Source organism: Oncorhynchus keta, chromosome 5 (genome assembly GCF_023373465.1).
Source record: "Oncorhynchus keta strain PuntledgeMale-10-30-2019 chromosome 5, Oket_V2, whole genome shotgun sequence".
Lineage (NCBI taxonomy): Eukaryota > Metazoa > Chordata > Actinopteri > Salmoniformes > Salmonidae > Oncorhynchus > Oncorhynchus keta.
In genome coordinates, this window is record NC_068425.1 from 6,039,746 (window position 1) to 6,060,850 (window position 21,105).

Here is a 21,105-nt window from a genome sequence, read left to right on the forward strand (position 1 = left end):
CAGGTGCGTTCTGCAGTTAGGAAGAGATGGCACCGCTGGCAGGACAAGCATTCAATCAGGGCTAGGGTGGCGCGTGCCATGTCCATCCCCACGTCGCCCACGCGGGTCAGCTTCCACAGCATCAAGCAGTCCTCGGCTGTTTGAGGACCAGCAACACTCTGCTTTGGCTGAACGCCCCCTTCTAACCTCTCACCGCCAACCACCCCTCCAACAACAACCACCCCTCCACAGAGCACCACTTTCCCCTCTTCTCTCCAAACCAACCGAGGGAAACAGCTACCGTGATGGTTCACACAGGGTACACTTGGTCTGTAAACACAGACCTCACATACCCCCTCCCAGGGTGCGGTGACCTCTGTAGTCTCTCGCCTGCTAATACATTGAGGTACGTTCGCTCAGTGCATTCCCTCTGGAAGCTACAGACGGTCAGGATGACAATGGCCAAGCTAAGCAATGTCAAGAACTGACTTTTTGCCAAAAGGCAGCACAGGGAATTGGTACAATCCCTGTGGCGTTGGCAGATTCAGCTGAGAGGTGACTTTTGATGTCAGTTTTTTTTTATCACGTTTGTCAGTAAGTCCAGTGTTCTCTTATTGTTTTTTATTCTGCAAAATCCAGAAGTTGGAGTCCATATGGATGGAGTTGGAGTCCATAAGAATACTCAGAAAGTGGGAAGAAAATGGTACTGGGGCACGTGCCAAATACATTATCCCTGTTGGACTAACTGACCTGTTCAAGATCATTGACACAAACAATTTGATTCTTGTTCCTTTGCATGTTTTTATTTCCTGTGGAGCAATTTTTGAACTTTGAGCTGGCTATGCTTTCTGGCGCTGCATCATAAAGCGAATGACCGCCATGGACCATTCATTTCATGTCTGTCCAGACTACTGTCTCTAGTAAACATTCTCCCATTCCTTCCTTCTGTTTTTCTGATGAATTATTATCTTCATAGAGACCATGTTCTGATGTGAAATCTTAGGCCACCATTAAAGATGGATGCCTTCCCCGTTATCCTTATAACAACAACGAAGACATTGTGCAAGCGGAAAAAACGTGATGTGACATCCAAGACTGTTACTAATGGGAATGGACTGTGAAAATTGGTACACACCGTCAAATCTACCTAGAGGACAAAACAGTTGTGTTTGTGTTGCCCAGTTCTTTCAGGAAGTAAGTATTTAGCATAACTCTCCTCAAACTGTGAGGACTTCTTCTCCTCCCTTTCATCTTAGCCTTTTCCTGGGACTCAAACGTAAAGTTGGCTTAGATATAGTCAGACCTGGGGGGGGTGGGGGGTGAAGGATGAGCAGCAGTTTAACATCAATAAGGCATTTCACGCCTGATAAGGTTTTTTTGAGGCTCAAGCAAATACAAACACACACATATGGAGAGGACTTATCATAGGCTACAGTATGAAGCAACTGAATATATTTTTTCTGTTGCGTAAGGTTGTAAAAGGTGTTAATTTTCAACCGAATAAGCACTCCTTTAAAAAAAGCACTTTTATTTATTTCAAATTCCAAAATTACCAGGACTTTAATAATAAGATAACGTCCACTTTAGTATATCGTCGTTGAAAGCTGGATTGGGAGAAATGCCAATTATTAATATCATTTTTGGGGGGCTAGCCATGTTAAGGTCTGAGAGGAACGTGGATGTTTTTGGATGCTTCATCTCTGCAACTTGCAAAACGTATCTATACTAAATCTTCAGACTAAATCATTTTGTTCTTCAAACTCTTTCTTGCCATCAAACAGGTAATATGTTACATTGCTATTGTGTCATAGAAGGTACCCAAATGGGCACACACACTGGTTGAATCAACATCGTTTCCACATCATTTCAACAAAATTACATTGAACCAACATGGAAAAGACATTGAATTGACGCCTGTACCCAGTGGGTACTGACAATACTTTGCTGAAATTCTGCAAATCCTTTCAAATTGAACCACCCATTATGAAGGACCATAACACATCTGATCATCATTCCAATTCCAGAACATAAAACCATTTATCAGATATTGTCATGCACATAGCACAACTTTTTCATTTTTTGAATGACACACGAATAAGTCAAAGTAACTAGGAAAAGATTGACACTGTCTGGCAGATGATTGAGTGAATGCTGACTTCTTGTGGTTTGTTCTGACAAAGGGGAATATAGTTATACATCTTCAGATAGACGTTGTCTAGACAGGACCAGTCTCAAATGTTTTGCAGTAGGATTCCCCCCTCACTCTCTCTCTCTCGCTGAAAAATATTGTAATTATGAGTACAAAAGCTAAAATAATTCACAATGATCAGCTCCCCAAAATGTCCCTTATTTTTGTTGTTCTGTACATTGGCTTATGTGGGAGCCCTCCCAAAAAGCTTGTGAGCTTGAAGCTTGAATCTCTGAGCTCAGAGAACCAGTTGGCTTCCACACACTACCCCACACAGCATAGGATGAAACCAATTAAGACCAAAGTTTTCCTTGGTGTTGTTAAGATAGCTCACCCCAGTAGGTAGAGCTGTGAGAGGACTGTGAGAGTTATAATGGCCTCACCCACAAGGACTTCTCATCTGCCTCTCTCTCGTGCACGTGGTCTGCTAATTAGCGTGGTCTGCTAATTAGCTCTATCTGCAGGGAAGTCACAGCTAGTTTGACTGAAAGCTGAGGGACAATTCAGGAAAGAGAGAATAGTACCCATGCCTGTATCCTGACACAGTTCCCTGCTGTGCAGCATCTCTATGAATGAGCGAGTGAATGGAAGAACTGAGAATGAAATGAAAAGGGCTTTTGTGGTATAGATAGAGGCAGGGATAGGAACTGGGACTTGCTGGGATTTGACTTAAAATGTTCCCCCGGGCATAGCCGCATGAAGTAGGGGTATTGAGGTTGCTGCAGCACCCCTGATAAATCTACATTTAAAAAAGTATAACTGTGAAAGCACCCTCACTCCAAAACATCTTCCTGCGTCCACGCCCCCAGGCCATAGTTCACAACCAGGGACCAGAAAGAGGGATTGTTTTGATGTTTTTCTTTAGGCTTTGAAAGGCATAAAGTGCTGTATTTGTTCATACAGACTTTTGTGCTTATTTGGAACACAATTATAAACAGTATTTAAAAAAAAACTGGTTGAATCGTCATTTTAACCCAAAAATTCAATGTGGTGTTTTATCAACGTGGCAAACTGATTGGATGTTTAAATTGATGGGATTTTGGCCTTTATCTCACACCAATCAAATGACAGGGTGGCATATTTGGTGGATTTCACGTTGAATTCACGTTAGTTGACAACTCAACCAAATGAATATTAAAACGAGACATTGAAGTGACTTCTGTGCCCAGTGGGTATTCAGTTGAAATGCATCCAGAAGCGCAAACTGACATTTAAACACCAAAAGAAAACAAACTGCTGTGTTTATTTTTCAAAGTCAAACAAAGCCAATCCTCTGTTGCCAGATATGTCTATAGACAACAAAAATGGTTTGATCTGAATCTTTTTTTCCTCCCGGTCCCTTTTGATCATTGGCATAAAGCAGTCAGAATAAAATATGTGATTTCATTGGCAATGTTTACAGATCGCTTTTTTTTTTGTCTATAGACATATCTGGCAACAGAGGATTGGCTTTGTTTGACTTTGAAAAAGTAATAGTTCTAGAACGTATTGTCAGGCAGATGTATCCTAATCGCTGACAGAAACGATCACAAGAATCACAGATGTGGCTTCATCTATGTCTGCTGAAGGCAGGCTGATTTATTTTTCATGTGGAAAATGTGATAAAACTACTGTCCAACCCCATCGAACAGAGCACAGTTTATTCCACAATCCCATTGTTTATGTACCTGTCATGCTGTTTAACAAATTGAAGAGAGAGAGAGAGAGAGAGAGAGAGAGAGAGAGAGAGAGAGAGAGAGAGAGAGAGAGAGAGAGAGAATGTCTGGCGGTTGATATGTCAAAACGAACTCTTCGCTCACCCAGCCAGGGATGCTACTGCCCTCCAACACACACCATGTATTCCTCAACAGCCAGGATAAATGACGATATTACATTCATGAGATTAGAGGTTGGCCTGGAATGGAATTGCCAATGTATGATAGTGTTATGCATTCCAAATCCAGGTACCTGCCTCTGTCATGAAAATATGTTCTCTCTTAACCAAAATGATTTACCCTGGAATTCCAAAGTCAGTTGGTTCTCTGTTATAATGTTACAAGAACCCTGTTCTATATCACTGCTACCAGATTTCCGAGACTTGTATTCCAAACACTGAATGTAATTCTATTTTGAACACATATTCCAGTTATCATAACCAATAACCAGATCCTATTGAAAACTTTTTCAATGAAATGCAGTATTTCAGTATTTTGTAGCAAATGGACAATACAGCTATTTTCATTCCTTTTCCAGGAAACAGGAATATTTTAGTTAATAAAATATTTTCATGTATACAGGTGCATGGTCAGACTCCGATTTTGAAATTCTCATTTTGCTAACTGACGTCAATCCAGGGAAAGTCGTTTCTTGAGGCAGCCGTCATTATTACTAGTATTATTATCATCATTCTATATACAGTAGATGTCTCTCAAAGTGTGTCGTAGTCCTCATACTTCTTTAATATAATGCCGACATTGAAAATGGCTCCAGTATACAGTACACAGACAGCTTCATCGTGAATTCCAGTTATTTGCACATATGCTATTAGTGTAATCAGCTGTCATTCCACTGCCTGTCAGCAACATCAGTGTAATCAAATGTACTCTCGTTTTTCTTTGTCATTTCCAAAATAGTCGTGGTCACGGACATCCTCCAAAGGCACAAGCTCATCTATCTAGTCTATAGGCTGTTATTATTTCTCTTAATTTCAATAAGAAAGTCTGCTGCCGCCCATTCTCTGTTTTGATTGTTTATTGGGTTTGATTTGTTTCCTTAAATTGTGCAGAGGGGTCTTGACCGATTTCTCTCGATGCAGTTATAGTTACGATATAACAGCGATGTATGTAAGTGTTCTTTCTCGGGTATTTACAATGTGTTCGTCTTTTGTTGTGAAGGTGTAAGAACCAAAAATATGTGTATTTATTTAACTGTCTAAGGCACACAGATTTTTTAAAATATTTATCACATTATTTAAAGGGTACAGCTTTTATTGAAGGACACAGGCCCACATTACCTATACTATAGATTGATAAATAAATCTAATTATGTCCACAATGTGTCTACTTAAGATTTTGTGATGGAAGGTGCGATACGTAGTTTGATGTCATTTTTTTCACTTTTGTTGTTATGTTTGATAATGTTGCAATTCGTCTTCTTTCCTCTTTCAAAGTCCAATAAGGAAAAATGGTATTTATTATGTTTATGACTCTACTTGTTCAATGTTGGAAGGCGTTAAGGAATCGTACATAGTCTGTAAAAAAAATATTTAAAAAAAGAAGCAATCTAATGAGAAAAAGTATATGTGGAGAGAGATCAAGATATATGGAACAGTGCTACTACATAAATTGTGCATTAAAATTGTTTTTTTTTAACAAACCCAAAACATCTGTCACTGTTGACATTGAGATTGGTGTTTGCAGGTACTATTTAATGAAGCTGCCAGTTGAGGACCGGTGAGGTGTCTGTTTCTCAAACTTTTACTTGTACTTTTAACTTAAGAATACTTTAGAAAATATATTTACTTTTGATACTTAAAACCAAGTACTTTTAGACTTTTACTCAAGTAGTATTTTACTGGGTGACATCAATCTACACAGAATATTCTGTAATTTCAAAGTGGAAGACAAATATGAAAAATACAACACGAATATCTTGATTACGTAAGTATTCCACTCCCTGAGTCAATACATGTTGGAATCACCTTTGGCTGTTGATTATTGCTTAGACAGCCAATTTCAAGTATTTCCGTAGAGTTGCATGCCGATTTAAATCAACATTTTAACTAGCCCACTCAGGAACATTTATTGTCGTCTAGGTAAGCAACTGCAGTGTATATTTGGCCTTGTGTTTTACGTCATTGTCCTGCTGAAAGGTGAATTCTTCTGTTGGAAAACAGACTGATAAAGGTTTTCCTATAGGATTTTTTACAGTAGCTCTATTCCGTTTACTTTTATCCCCAAAAAATCTCCTTTAGTCCAAGCCAATTACAAGCACACAGGGTGAACTACCTGAGCGGTTTCCTTCCTCTCGGCAAATCAGTTAGGAAGGACGTCTGTATCTTTGTAGTGACTCTGTGCTTTATGTCAAAGGGTAATTAATTACTTCACCATGCTCAATGTCTACTTTTTTTTATGTTTACCCAACTACCAAAAGGTGCCCTTCTTTGTGAGGCATTGGAAAACCTCCCTAAAACTGGGTTTGAAATGCACTTCTCAGCTGAGGGACCTAACATATGTGTGGGGTACTGAGATGAGGTAGTCATTCAACTCATGCACACTGTTATTGTACACAGAGTGAGTCCATGCATCCTATTATGTGACTTGTTACAAACATTTTTACTCCTGAATTTATTTAGGCTTGGAAAGGGGTTGAATACTTATTGACTAAATACATTTCAGCTTTTCATTTTAAATGAATTTGTAAAAGCATATTTCCACTTAACATTATGGGGTATTATGTGTAGGCCAGTGACACAGAATCTCAGTTTAAACAATTATATATTCAGGCTTTTACACAACAAAATGTGGAAAAAGTCAAGGGGTGTAAATACTTTCTGAAGGCAATGTATCAGAAAGATCGGAAATACATACACTTTGGTTGAAGTCAATAAATCTCATTCTTCAACCACTCCAAAAATGTAATGTTTAACAAACTATAGTTTTGGCAAGTCGGTTAGGACATCCACTTTGTGCATGACACAAGTAATTTTTCCAACAATTGTTTACAGAAAATATTATTTGTCTTATAAATTCCCTGTATCACAATTCCAGTGGGTCAGAAGTTTACATACACTAAGTTGACTGTGCCTTTAAACAGCTTGGAAAATTCCAGAAAATTACATCATGGCTTTAGAAGCTTCTGATAGGCTAATTGACATCATTTGAGTCAATTGGAGGTGTATCTGTGGATGTATTTCAAGGCCTACCTTCAAACACAGTGCATCATGGGAAAATCAAAATAAATCAGCCAAGACCTCAGAAAAAAATTGTAGACCTCCATAAGTGTGGTTCATCCTTGGGAGCAATTTCCAAACGTCTGAAGATACCACGTTCATCTGTACAAACAATAGTATGCTAGTATAAACACCATGGCACCAAGCAGCCATCATACCGCTCAGGAAGGAGATGCGTTCTGTCTCCTAGAGATGAACGTACTTTGGTGCAAAAAATGCAAATCAATCCTAGAACAACAGCAAAGGACCTTAGGAAGATGCTGGAGGAAACAGGTACAAAAGTATTTAAATCCACAGTAAAAATGAGTCCTATATCGACATAACCTGAAAGGCTGCTCAGCAAGAAAGAAGCCACTGCTACAAAACCGCCATAGAAAAGCCAGACTACGGTTTGCAACTGCACATGGGGACAAAGATCATACTTTTTGGGGAATTGTCCTCTGGTCTGATGTAACCAAAATAGAACTGTTTGGCTACAATGACCATCTGTCCGTTTGGAGGAAATAGGGGGAGGCTTGTAAGCCTAAGAACACCATCCCAACCGTGAAGCAAGGGGGTGGCAGCATCATGTTGTTGGGGTGATTTGCTACAGGAGGGACTGGTGCACTTCACAAAATAGATGGCATCAAGAGGCAGGAAGATTATGTGGATATATTGAAGCAACGTCTCAATGGGTCTACCGAATGGACCCCAAGCAATTTTCCAAAGTTGTGGCAAAATGGCTTAATGACAACAAAGACAAAGGTATTGGAGTGGCCTTCACAAATATATGAAAATATGTGAGCAGAACTGAAAAAGCGTGTGCGAGCAAGGAGGCCAACAAACCTGACTCAGTTACACCAGCTCTGTCAGGAGGAATGGGCCCAAAATTCACCCAATTTATTGTGGGAAGCTTGTGGAAGGCTACCCAAAATGTGTGACCCAAGTTAAACAATTCAAAGGCAATGCTACCAAATACTAATTGAGTGTATGTAAACTCAAAAAGGCCCACAGGGAATGTGATGAAGGAAATAAAAGTTTAAATAAATCACTTTCTGCTATTATTCTGACATTTCACATTCACACAATAAAGTGGTGATCCTAACTGACCTTAGGCAGGGAATTTTTATTAGGATTAAATGTCAGGAATTGTGAAAAACTGTGTTTACATGGATTTGGCTAAGGTGTATGTACACTTCCGAGTTCAACTGTATACTGTATAAATACTGTCAATACAATTCTGTGGCATTAAGCCTTTTATTTGTCAGTGCTCTCATGACAACTGGCAGATACATGTCACTGTATGTACAGTACATTCATTGTTATCGTCACCATATGAATAAGAAGATGATCAGAGATTCTTACAGACTAGCCTTTGATCCCTTCCGCATGACAAGCAAACCATATGTATTGATTTGACAAACCCATACATACATACACCTTTAAAGCTGGAATCCGTAGTTGCTACAGCCATCTTTGGAATTATAAATGAATGATACACCCTTTGGTTCTTGAAGAATATAACGTATAAATGCCTCGTGCTCAATTGAACTGTTGTACCCCATCAATAACCCAAAATATAAGCTTACGCCAATGTTTTATAAAAACAAACACTGTATAACCTCAAAACATGGTTAAAACTATAATTTTAATATTGTGGATGGCCAGTTCTTACTTCCATACCTCTATAAATTTTAGAGTGGTTACATTTCTCCAGGCCCATCCCTCAGCATTTTACCAAAACAGAGGCTTCATAACCCTTTTGTTATTGTTTCAACTGCGGATTCTAGCTTTAAGTAAGTAAAGTCATTAAGCCACGTCCAAGCCAGAGCAACTCATACATGCACCTTTACAAAGATACAATACTTTGGTTTTGATAGGAAAGGCCTTTAGCTTGTGATCCCTCCACGTGGTTGCAATTCAAATGCTTTACACAGAAACAGCCCCGCCAGCAAAGTCCAGAGGGTTTAATGTGGATGAGATAATCTCTGACTAAGGAGAAGAGTGAAAACTGAGTAAACATACCTATCTCACAGCAGCCCAGTGGAGAGAGCCACGGGTCAAGCCGATGACGAGTGAGAGCTTTACAAGTTGCGTGGGTGTGTTTATGTTCGAACGAACACTTCACACAGTCGTTACTTATAAGTTTGCTTAAGACATTTTATCCTCATTTGACTTATTACAAACTATTCTGCCCAGATGAGGGCTGTGGGCTTACTTATGTCATCTGCTTCCATTGCGATCTCTCCATTGGTCACTGGGATTCTATAGAGCAAAATATTGTCTTTCTCTGAACACAGTACAGCTTCTTAGAAGAGGTCTGGGTTCAATAACACAGAGCACTATTAACTGAAAGCAGACATGGAGAAAGGGAAAATAGATTACACTAAGAGTGTGTATCACTGAAAGTGATGTTATCTTGAACCTCTAGCGAGACGATTTCCAAGTCAAACTTCATGTTGGCTGCTGTGTTTGTGGCTATGTTGTTCTGTCAGACGAAAGTGTACATGCATATGTGTAGACGGGTGTGTCCCTTACGGGGTGGAAGAAAACACATGATTTCACATGTAAAATCATGTGTTTTTGGATCACTTCAAGTGACATTCTAGGAAGTTTCACATATGGATTTTCACATGTGATCAGTCTTTCACATGGGGATAACAATTAGTGATGACCTGCAAACAAAAACAAGTCCTTATGATACACACATTTGTACATATTTGACACACATGACTCCATTGTGTATGTTTATTTATACATCAATTATTATTCAGCATGTGCTTATTTGGGATTTAAACCCACAACCTCTTGGTTCATTGCATTCCCATCTTCTTGCCATGCCTGTAACAGTTTTCGTCCTCTTCTGAGGAGGAGTAGGAAGGATCGGAACATGACGCAGCGTGGTAAGTGTTCGTCATATTTTTTAATCAAAACTGACCACTACACAAACTGAAAACAGTTCTGTGTGGAAACCACAGACACAGAAAACAATCACCCACAACCAAATTGGGGGGGAAACAGGCTACCTAAGTATGATTCTCAATCAGAGACAACGATCGACAGCTGCCTCTGATTGAGAACCATACCAGGCCAAACACAGAAATACAACATAAAAAAAAGAACATAGAATTCCCACCCCGACCAAACTAACACAATGACATAATAAAGGAACTAAGGTCAGAACGTGACAATGCCACCATGTCTGTGTCAATAACTGATTTCACCTGTATTCCTACACTTTGGACTTCAAAGGAAATCTCAGGTTTCTAAAAATACAATCAAGAAAAAATATTATATTTGTCATATGCCCCACCAACATTAGATAACTATAAGGAAAACCCTCAAATTGCTTAAATAAGTCAATTAAATCAATGACGAGACAAAAGTCGGATTAATTGATAGCGGATTAATTGATAGGATTAACTAATATAGCAATGCAGATGACACTCTTTTTCTACGTGCAGAGCTGTATTATAGGTAATGAATCTGTAGAGGACTTCCGAACTCTAACTCTCACATATGGAATTGCATTTTCACATGTGAAAAACTATCACATCAAAATCTAATTCCCACTATCATATGGGCTCCCGAGTGGCGCAGCGGTCTAAGGGATTGCATCTCAGTGCTAGAGACAAAGGCAGAGAGAGGAGGAGAGAGAAAGAAAGCACACAAACAATGAGGCTTTGTTGGATCTTTATGCCCACGAGGCATAGCAGGTTAACGCTTGATCTGATTTAATCTAAGCCATACTCTCACCAAGCTGAGCCAGCACACCCTCACCCCAATACATCTGCTGTCTGCCAGGGCTGTTAGACAGTGATTCCAGGGAACACAGTAAAATGATTGGTAATGAAAGCAAGACACACTGTGCAGAGTTCAGAGAGCTGACATTAAAGTCATTTAAAATCAAATGACCTAAAATGAAGCACATGGGTATGACATGTACTAGCTCATGGAGACGAATAAGAACCTCAAAAATGTTCCTTTGAATGTTCTATTTTTGATTTAAAACACATGAAGGGAACACATGATAGACAATAACATGACGTGTAGAGGTTGAAGTTGAAGTAAATCCTCAAAAATATTTATTCAGATGCTGGAAAGGATCTGCTTCGCAAACATGATGAGTTGGCACTTTAAATGGATTTCATATAAAGGCTATCGTTTTTAGATTAACCTGAACCGCTTTGTCAGTTATGGAGAAATGCCTTCAAATAAGTGTAGAAAAAGGAAATTGTCTTGATGTGTTGTGTTCAGTCATGGTACCTATTGATGGTAGGTGAGGTCGTAATGAAATAGAATAGAAAAAAATGTGATTGTCCATCCAGGATGGACATTTTTCTTTGGCATCACCTTCCACATAACATACATTCTCACATCATGCACTTTTAAACCAGTCAGTCCATCATGTTGCATACACTAAAAACATAGAAGACATTCAGTCAAGAATGTGGGAGTGGTCCGTGGACACTTAAGGGACAGTCATGTCGAGTGTGTTTAATTTGGTGATCTCATGAAGGACAGGAAACACACATAACTATATCTCTTAAAGTGTACATTTCCCAGCTGTCAGGTTTACTTCTGAATGTTGTGTAAGATGGATGAATAAGTATAATACTACTTTTGAAAAGATAATGTGATTTAGTCTTCTAAATGAGAGTTCGTTGTTTTATGGTAACTTATGCACAATCAGTAACCACGCCCAGGTGGGCACAAACATGATGAGACAGCCCTTTGCTACCCAAGCAAAAAAGCCCCCGTGATGCAATTCACACCAGACCACGCAAACCACGGTGTAAGCTAAGGTTGCAAATGTTTGGATTTCTAAGACCAAAACATGCCGGGTGACGCTGGTGTGTGAAGTGGTTTAACTACAACTCTACCAAAAGACAAGACCAGAGAACGTGGAGATCATTCCCATGTTGAAATGGCGAAGAAGTCTACAAACTAACAAATAAATATTCAGACTGCAGCTGTTTAAATACTTAAGTTTGGTAAACGCACCCAGTTCTAAGAAGATTTCCGAATGGTACTCTGAAGTATTCATTATAACAACTACGACAGAATGTTACTTCTGGGGAACCCAACCAGAGACTTTTCTGTCGAGTCTCTTCAGCAGATGGACCAGCACCGACAGAGAGAGACAGCAAGAAATACACTCGTAAATATGTAAATTGCAATAAGGGGTCTTTCATGTAAAGTATTAGCAATTTCTATGAGTGTAGTTATCAGCTATCAGTTTCCCGCTATTGAGCGGTTCCCACCTCTTTCCTTTGTCTACCAAGCCGTCATATCGGTTTAGTCTGCTAGGGACTTTTTCCTTTGTATTATGTAATACCCCATGTGTAGCTAATTGTGTGTATGTTTTCATGCATTTCTGTGATTTGATTAGTTAGTTAGTCAATAAATAATTAAGACAGAGATGTTGCGCTCTGCCACTGCTTGATGGAGACTTCAAGTATTGTATGACCTGTATAGTCAAGAGGATGGGCAGATATACAGCCCCCTACTAACCTCCCTAGCTACCTAGCGGGGCACAGGTCGCACAGGTCAGAGGATTTGAGAGGCAGGTTTATGCTACCCCATAGACTCTCAAGCTCCGGTCATGGGGGATGGGCAGTGGAGTGTGCAGCTCAGGGTTGTGAGGTGTTGATAACAGTCACCAGTAGGGAATTCGTAACACTAATCAATAATACGAGTCTTTGTAGCTAGCTAATACATGTGTTTGTCTAATCAACTCACTTTCAGTTATGTAAGCGCAATGCCTCCTTTACACCTGGTTAATCTTGTTTCGTGGTATTATTAATATTAATTCAAACTAACTACACAGCTAACAAAAGGATGTCCTGAGGGAAAATGGTAAAGGACCAACAGGAAATGTTGTAACGTCCCTAGGATGTCAATATCAGCTGAGGAGCTAGCTGGGAAATTCCAAACATTTTGTAAATACCAAAACTACATGACAACTAGCCAAAAACTCAGCCAATGGAAAATGTTGCTAGTTCCAAACTGTAGTTGTAATATTCAACACCGCAACAAAATAACAAAGCAGAAAAAACAAAAGACCACAGTTCTGGCAGGCAACAAAACAGCTAAACAGAAAATAACTCCCCACAAAACCCAAACGGAAAATCACAACTTATATATGATCCCGTCACGTTCGTCGTAGTGAGATGACCAAGGTGCAGCGTGAATTGAATACATGTTATATTTTAATGAACACGGACACTAAACAAACCACGAAACAACAAAACAAACGTGAAGCTATACTACAAATGTGCAGACACAGGCAACTAGACATAGACATAGAATGCCCACTCATATCACACCCTGACCAAACAAAACATGGAAACAAACAACTCAAATAATGGCCAGAGTGTGACAGTACCACCCCCCTCCCTAAGGTGCAGACTCAAAACCTAAACCTATAGGGGAGGGTCTGGGTGGGCATCTGGCCGTGTTGGCGGCTCTGGCGTGGGATGTGGACCCCACGTCCCCAATAGTAATTTCCCTTATCAAGGGCCTCTTTAGAGTGGCGACCCTCACCTTCGACCTTGGGTCTAAGACCCTAGTTAAAGGCCCCACTGAGGAGCGCCTCTGGACTGAGGGGCAGCTCCGGACTGGCTGACGGCTCTGGCAGCTCCTGGCTGGCTGACGGCTCTGGCAGGTCCTGGCTGGCTGACGGCTCTGGCAGCTCCTGCCTGACTGGTGGCTCTGGCAGCTCCTGGCTGGCTGACGGCTCTGGCAGCTCCTGGCTGGCTGACGGCTCTGGCAGGTCCTGGCTGGCTGGCGGCTCTGGAAGGTCCTGGCTGGCTGGCGGCTCTGGAAGGTCCTGGCTGACTGACGGCTCAGGACAGACTGGCGGCTCTGACAGCTCAGCACAGACTGGCGGCTCTGACAGCTCAGGACAGACGGGAGATTCTAGCGGCTCAGGACAGACGGGAGACTGGCGGCTCAGGACAGACGGGAGACTCTGGCGGCTCAGGACAGACAGGAGACTCTGGCAGCGCTGGACAGGCGGGAGCACCTGTAGGGATGAGACGGAGAGACAGCAGAATAAAATAATGGGCAGAGTGTGACAGATCCCCAATCAGAGCCACACATAGCAAAAACAACAAAGAAATAGAAAACATATAAACAGAAAACCTTGAATGCCCACCCTAATCACACCCTGACCTAACCAAAAAAATAGAAAAATAAAAGGCTCTCTAAGGTCAGGGCGTGACACTGGTTTTGGATACACGCAATTGTGCAAGCAAAGATGTTATTGCCACTCTCTGCACCATTGAGAAACTAGGCACTTCTTAAAAATTTTAAATATCTCCAGGAAGTCATTGTGTATAGAAACACATCCATCCATCAGAGCATTAAGAGGAATAATGTACCACTGCTTGAAAATGCCAAAGCAAAGCCAGTCACAAAAGAGGGAAAGCAACTAACTGCATTCAAGTGATTTTACACTTTTGAGCCGACTTTACAACGCGAACAAGTTCTGAGATGAAAACCTAGATTTATTTTTCTCTCACGAGGATAACCCATGTCCTCCAGCCCATTCAAATGCAAACCCAAAAATCTGATCTGCTAGGCCTGATCACTGTAGATTCCTACCCACCTGTGCTCTCTTCCTTTAATGCCAAAATCATTGATGGAGCTCTCATTGTCCAGTCCTTGCCTACCCACCAAGTTTCCACATTTGGCAAATATGGCAGTAGTGTCGAGCTTAAATTGAAAAACTGCAATTGAATTGATAACGTGTGACACATACAAATGAAATACTCAATGAGAGAGAATCGATGAAAGTCTGAAGACAACCAAGCTTCCATGTAAGTTCTCTGACTTTCCCAGAAATCATAACAACAAACAGGAGCTTTTCCAAACGTTGACGCAGAAGGTGTGTGCCAATGGATTTGAAGATGGAAAAGAGAGCTCAAAGAACTGGCCGACATCATTTCCTGAATGTGACCACAAAGACGCAGACACAAGAGTATGCCTTCATCGTAAAAATACCCTTCAAAAGGGTGCACAAACCATTATCATTCGATCAGTTGATACAGACATCATTGTCCTCCTTACTGGGCTGTTCTTCCATCTTACCAAGGATTATCCGACCATAAAGCCGTGGGTTGCTTTTGGTTTGGTTAAAACCTACCAGCATATTTGCATCGACACCATCTACAAGAAGCTTGGAATGCACAAGTTTGGCTTTGTGAGGCTTCCACGCATTCACAGGTTGTTGTAGAACTTCAGGATTTAATGGAAAGGGCAAAAAGACAGCTTGAAGTGCATTTAAGTCAGTTCCAGAGGTGACTGATGCCTTTGTTTCCATGGCAGCTGAACCATTTTAACCCCTTGATCTGGATTCATCCACTTTTACATTACTTGAGAGATACAGCTGTGCCATCTATGACTAGACAATCATCCTAGATTGTTTCAATGATCTGAGGAAGGCTCTCTTCTCAAAGAGGTCATTCTGAATGGAGAACATCCCCCCCAACACAGGCTGCACCATTCAGACAGAGCAGTGTGCCAAACCAGCATTTGGTCAAGAAGTCTGAAAACCATTTATTTTTTATTTTTAAATTTCACCTTTATTTAACCAGGTAAGCTAGTTGAGAACAAGTTCTCATTTACAACTGCGACCTGGCCAAGATAAAGCAGTGCGACAGAAACAACAACACAGAGTTATACATGGAATAAACAAGCGTACAGTCAATAACACAATAGAAAAAAAAAGAAAGTCTATATACAGTGTGTGCAAATGGCACGAGGAGATAAGGCAATAAATAGGCCATAGTAGCGAAGCAATTACAATTTAGCAGATTAACACTGGAGTGATAGATGAGCAGATGATGATGATCAGATGATGTGTAAGTAGTGATACTGGTGTGCAAAAGAGCAGCAAAGTAAATAAAAACAATATGGGGATGAGGTAGGTAGATTGGTTGGGCTATTTACAGATGGACTATGTACAGCTGCAGTGATCAGTTAGCTGCTCAGATAGCTGATGTTTAAAGTTAGTGAGGGAAATGTAAGTCTCCAGCTTCAGCGATTTTTGCAATTCGTTCCAGTCACTGGCAGCAGAGAACTGGAAGGAAAGGCGGCCAAAACAGGTGTTGGCTTTGGGGATGACCAGTGAGATATACCTGCTGGACCAATCGGAACCTTCACCATAAGTTTTGGGATGGGCCAGAGACTGCCAAAGCTTGCAGAGAACTCCTGCAAAAGTGAGCCCCTTTGTTCTCAGAAGTGTCAAACTTGGGATGATGGAAAGTCATTAAACAAAACTATGGATGTATTACCATCTCCATCGGTGGCCATTTTGAAATACACTTCCTGTTTAATTCAAACCTGAGCACCACTAATAGGATATGTTTCTATAATCTGAGGAATGTTTGTACCAAATTCCATGCTTTTATCTGTTGCATAACAGTTTTTCTGGTCAAATACCAGCTATTGTGGCAGCCATTTTGAATTTTCACAATAACTTTTAAATGGCACCTCTTATGAGATGTTTTCAAACTGTATTACCTGAGGAATGTTTGTTCCAAATTTCATGCTTGTATCCACTTCATAATATTTTTCTTCTGCTAAGGACTGCTATGACTGTATGAAGTCTGACAGTACTGTATTTATTGTCTCCTCGGCGGTTTTCTGCTGTCCTCCTTGCTGTGCCAAAATAGCAAGGACATTGCCTTAAGGCATTACACTTCCTGGGTCCTGGGCAACCAGAGAGGAAGTGCAATTGTGTCACTTCCTGTAATCCTCATTACCCCTCCCCATTGGATCAATGAACATGGCTGTGTGCCATTGGGAGGGTGCATTACTATCAGTCATTTCCAACTTTATTAGTGCCTGTTTACTTCAGTGGACTCGCCCAGTAAACTAAGTATTGCTCCAGGGGAGACACTGCTTCCTCCATATTAATATACTGTCACTTCTATTATCCATCACATCAACAAGTGGGTGCCTATGGATTTGACTAATGCCCCCCTAAAATTTGTGCCTTCCGTTTGTAAGCCTTCCAAACAGTGTGTCCCACTTGAAGAATGAGGACAGTTCACTTACCGTGACATCCCCACTTTTCTTTCTACACAATCTCCATCCAGGGAAAGATCAAGGTCCTGTTATTAATAGTAGCCCCTCTGCTATCAGCATCTATATTCATGGTCCTCCGACACCATCTATATTTATGCTAGAGTCAGACAGGCCCATCCCAACAGGTAAGGGATAGAGGAGTTACCCCTCTAGGACACCTCAACCTGCCTTACTCAGGAGATCGGTGACAGTGATGTTGTCCTTAGGCTGAGCTCATTTGTGAACCTCGACACAGACACACAGACACACTCACACTCACATACAGACACCCACACACACAGTCCTCTTCCCCTCAGTCACCATTAGGGCAGCTAGAGCCCCTTTGAAATCAGTGCCAACTTCCATCGCATCCTCACCGACCTAAAACATGTCCACCTGAGGAGTATAGAATCCCGCCGCACCTGCATTTAATTCAAAACACATCCTAACCTGCCGTGACTGGTTTGGCAATAATATGCCCCGTCTATCCCCATACCACCTTCACTCAAAACACAAATAGTGCCACCCCTCTGGTGTTCTTTTCTATCCGCCAACTGGTTGATGGGGTTGGTAGTTAGGATAGGACGGAAATGCATTGGGCACCGACACTCACACATTGACACAACTATACGGCTCCCAGCAGGAGGTTGTTATTTACAGTTGTCTACTTCCTCGATGGACAATGGTGGCTGACATGGCACACAGAGATGAGAGGCTATTATGCACCATTGGATAGGGATTGTCCATGTATGTGTGTGTGTGTGTGTGTGTGTGTGTGTGTGTGTGTGTGTGTGTGTGTGTGTGTGTGTGTGTGTGTGTGTGTGTGTGTGTGTGTGTGTGTGTGTGTGTGTGTGTGTGTGTGTGTGTGTGTGTGTGTGTGTCACAGAGAGGATGTGAAAAAGGAGAGAGAGATAGAGAACTTGACCGAAAGGCAGATGTTATCTTTTCACATAACAGTGAACCCCACACACACACACTCGCAATGCTTCAGTTAATTTATATTAAACTGTGGCCTCTCCTGGGCCCAGAAGATTCCTCCCTCATGTCACTTCCATTATTCCACACTACTGAGAGAAGAGAAAATCTGTTTAATCTCGCCAGCAAGTGACACACTGATAATGTCCAGGGATCAACTCCTTCACAAGGCTGCTGGCTCTCTCTGGAATTAAATAAATGTAACGGAGTCCAACATAAAAAAATGTTTTAAATGTACCCTTATTATACCAGGTAAGTTGACTGAGAACACATTCTCATTTACACCAACGACCTGGGGAACATGTGTTTCCATATCTTTGATATTTCCATTTATTCCATTCCATCCATTATACTCTAAGAACAAAGGGTTCTTAAAGGGTTCTTTGACTGTCCCCATAGGAGAACCCTTTCTGATTCCAGGTAGTACCCTTTTTGGTTCCAGGTAGAAAAACCCTCTGTGTAAAAGGTTCTACCTGGAACCAAAAGGGTTCTAACTTGGACCAAAAAGGGTTCTTCAAAGAGTTTTCCTATGGGGACAGCCGAATAACCCTTGTAGGTTCTAGATGCAGCACCTGTTTTGTGTACAGTGAGCTTGACAATGAGCTTGACCTCCTATAGCTCCTCCCACCAGCCTGCTTCCTGCTTCTAGCTGGGAGATCTCCAAGGACTTTTCTCTAACAGAGATTGGCTACTATGAAAACACTCCATTTCATTTCAATAAGCACATTCTATTAACACAGTCACCTGGAGTTATTTTTCTTTTTTCTATGTTTTTTTTCTACATTATTTATTCAGTTCATCTGCTGTTTCTCCTGTTATTCTCTACTATATGTTAATGAGTTTCAAAAAATTCTCAAACTAGTTCTCATACCATTATCAGACCACAAACAGAATTAATTTACTCCCACACAGTTATTTCCACGTTACTATTGTCCTCCACTGTACAGTGCGCTAATGAGTCTCTTGCAATGCCTCTTCCCAGCAAACTATTTCCAAATAAGTTTACAGTGTTTAATGAGGATAGACTCACTTCTACACTGCAAACTTGGGTTCTCACATGAACAGCTAGGTAAACATGCACTTGGTATAAATTGATCATTTGTAACATAAGGAAATACACATATCCAGGACAACGTTTGTCAACAAAATATGAGACATCACTCAATGCATAACCTCTCTCACCATGGCACTGGTGTTAGTACATACAAATATGCATTACTTATAGATGTTGTTATAGATGTGGATACTACGTTTTAGATTCAGATATGAATGATGCCTCCCTCTGTCTACATATAAGGAACAGCTTCTGCAGTCAAAGCTGTATTAAAGCAGACAGCAGTATCCTGCCAAGGCGAAATGACTCATCATCAGGTCAGGTAGGAAGACAATACCATAAAAAATGTGACTGACTTCCTTATTTAGATTGGTTACTTGGCATAGTGGAGGAGCTCGAATGACAAAAACAACAACGACCTCCAAAGTTTTTAGCCAGCATCTAAAATGCTGAAATGAGATACTAAGAAGATGGCAGAGGAAAGCTTCTTAATGTAGATGTTATACTGTGAACCATGAACGAGACACAGGAGACTGGAATCAATTTAACATTTGCCAGTGATATGTAATTTATCCTCCTTTTTAATAGATACTCAAACAAAATGGCAAGAAAGTGAGCACTCATGCAAAACGGAGGGCTGCCAAAGCTAAACAAGAGGAGTGTTTTAAGGATTACCTGTATGATTACCTTGATTTATGGCCCTAAAAAAACAAGGTCATAACTGAGTTTCTTATTTCAAATGGAGGTGCTGTGAAGATGGGGAGGGTCTTTAATATTTATGGCCCTCTGAACTACATGTTAGCTGTTAAAATGAAGTTGACTTGTCAGGGTCAAATCAACATCTTTGATCAGTGATTCTACAGTGCCATATTGTCACATGAAGACTGTAGTATCTATAACATATGCAGTTGTAAGTTTCAGTTTGGTAGACAGCTAGCTAAGTGCTACTTCGCCCACAGATTTAACATTTTTAATGAGATAGATGAAAGTGCATGAACTTTTTAATATCACTTTAAACAGGTGTTAATTATACATTCAATCCCATACTTGCAATTAGCGGCAGAGTCTGATCCATACTTTGACAAACGTGTGACATTAATGACCTAACCGGTGTAACCAACCAAACAAGCAGGCTCTAATGAATGCTGAGTTTTGACAACATTACATAACTTAACACCGCAGTAAGAAGTTAAGAGGTTGGCAAATAAACATGTGGTTGTCAAAACACACTTCAAAGATTTGATTTTTGACATATAGTTCTGTTATGTCAAACAATGCATGGCACTCTGGGTATAAACAGCATGCACATTATTCATATTTTAAAATATTCACTCACAAGATGAATCCAGAGTCTGTAAGTAAGCTTTGTTGATATTCTGTTAGGGGTGGTATGAACAATAGATTTGAAAAAGGTCTCAATGTCAGTCACAAGAGGACTGTTAAAATTCAAAACTGAACCACGGGAGTTATGACTATACTGACAATACAAACAGGGAGGAACTATAGTAGATTAATATAGTTATGGTTGTGTTCTCCCTAAGTCCTGACAATACTTTGCTAACATATTTAGAAAATATTTTATGGTGAAGCATTCAGTGCAAATGTTTTTCGACTGAACTCTATAGAAAGCCTCATTCTATTGCTGTTTGTAAGTCATTGAAATACAGTGTTGACTAAATTACTATGTAGTAGAACATGGTTAAATGATTTCAGGGTTGAAATGGGATTTGTCCTGTTATTTTCTCCAGTTTTTTTCAAACACAATTAAATTGCTTTGGCGAACGAGTGTTTCATAACGTGAGATACGGTAGTTCCTGGGAAGCTGGAAGCTATACGTCACCTCGTTGACCCTCTGGAGAACTTTAAATGGCCCCACAAACCGGGGGCTCAGCTTCTCGCAGGGCAGGCGGAGTGGGCGGTTCCTGA

General features: G+C 40.7%; 2 protein-coding genes across 2 annotated transcripts in view; one reads left to right on the forward strand and one right to left on the reverse strand.

Moving 5' to 3' along the window:
- Window positions 1-8,308, forward strand: part of crhr1 (corticotropin releasing hormone receptor 1) — a 169,810-nt gene extending 161,502 nt beyond the window's left edge. The window contains exon 14 of the mRNA XM_035770873.2: window positions 4-8,308. Coding sequence (XP_035626766.1) covers window positions 4-144 — 141 coding nt within the window. The 3' untranslated portion in view covers window positions 145-8,308. The remainder of the gene's footprint in view (window positions 1-3) is intronic.
- A 5,240-nt stretch (window positions 8,309-13,548) lies between these two features.
- On the reverse strand, window positions 13,549-16,745 carry LOC127930380 (uncharacterized). Its single transcript, XM_052520053.1, has 2 exons — window positions 16,605-16,745; window positions 13,549-14,103 (listed from the first exon to the last, which is right to left on the reverse strand). The coding sequence occupies exons 1-2, from the start codon at window positions 16,629-16,631 to the stop codon at window positions 13,645-13,647; spliced, it is 486 nt and encodes a 161-aa protein (XP_052376013.1). The 5' UTR covers window positions 16,632-16,745; the 3' UTR covers window positions 13,549-13,644.
- Between the last annotated feature and the right edge of the window lie 4,360 nt (window positions 16,746-21,105).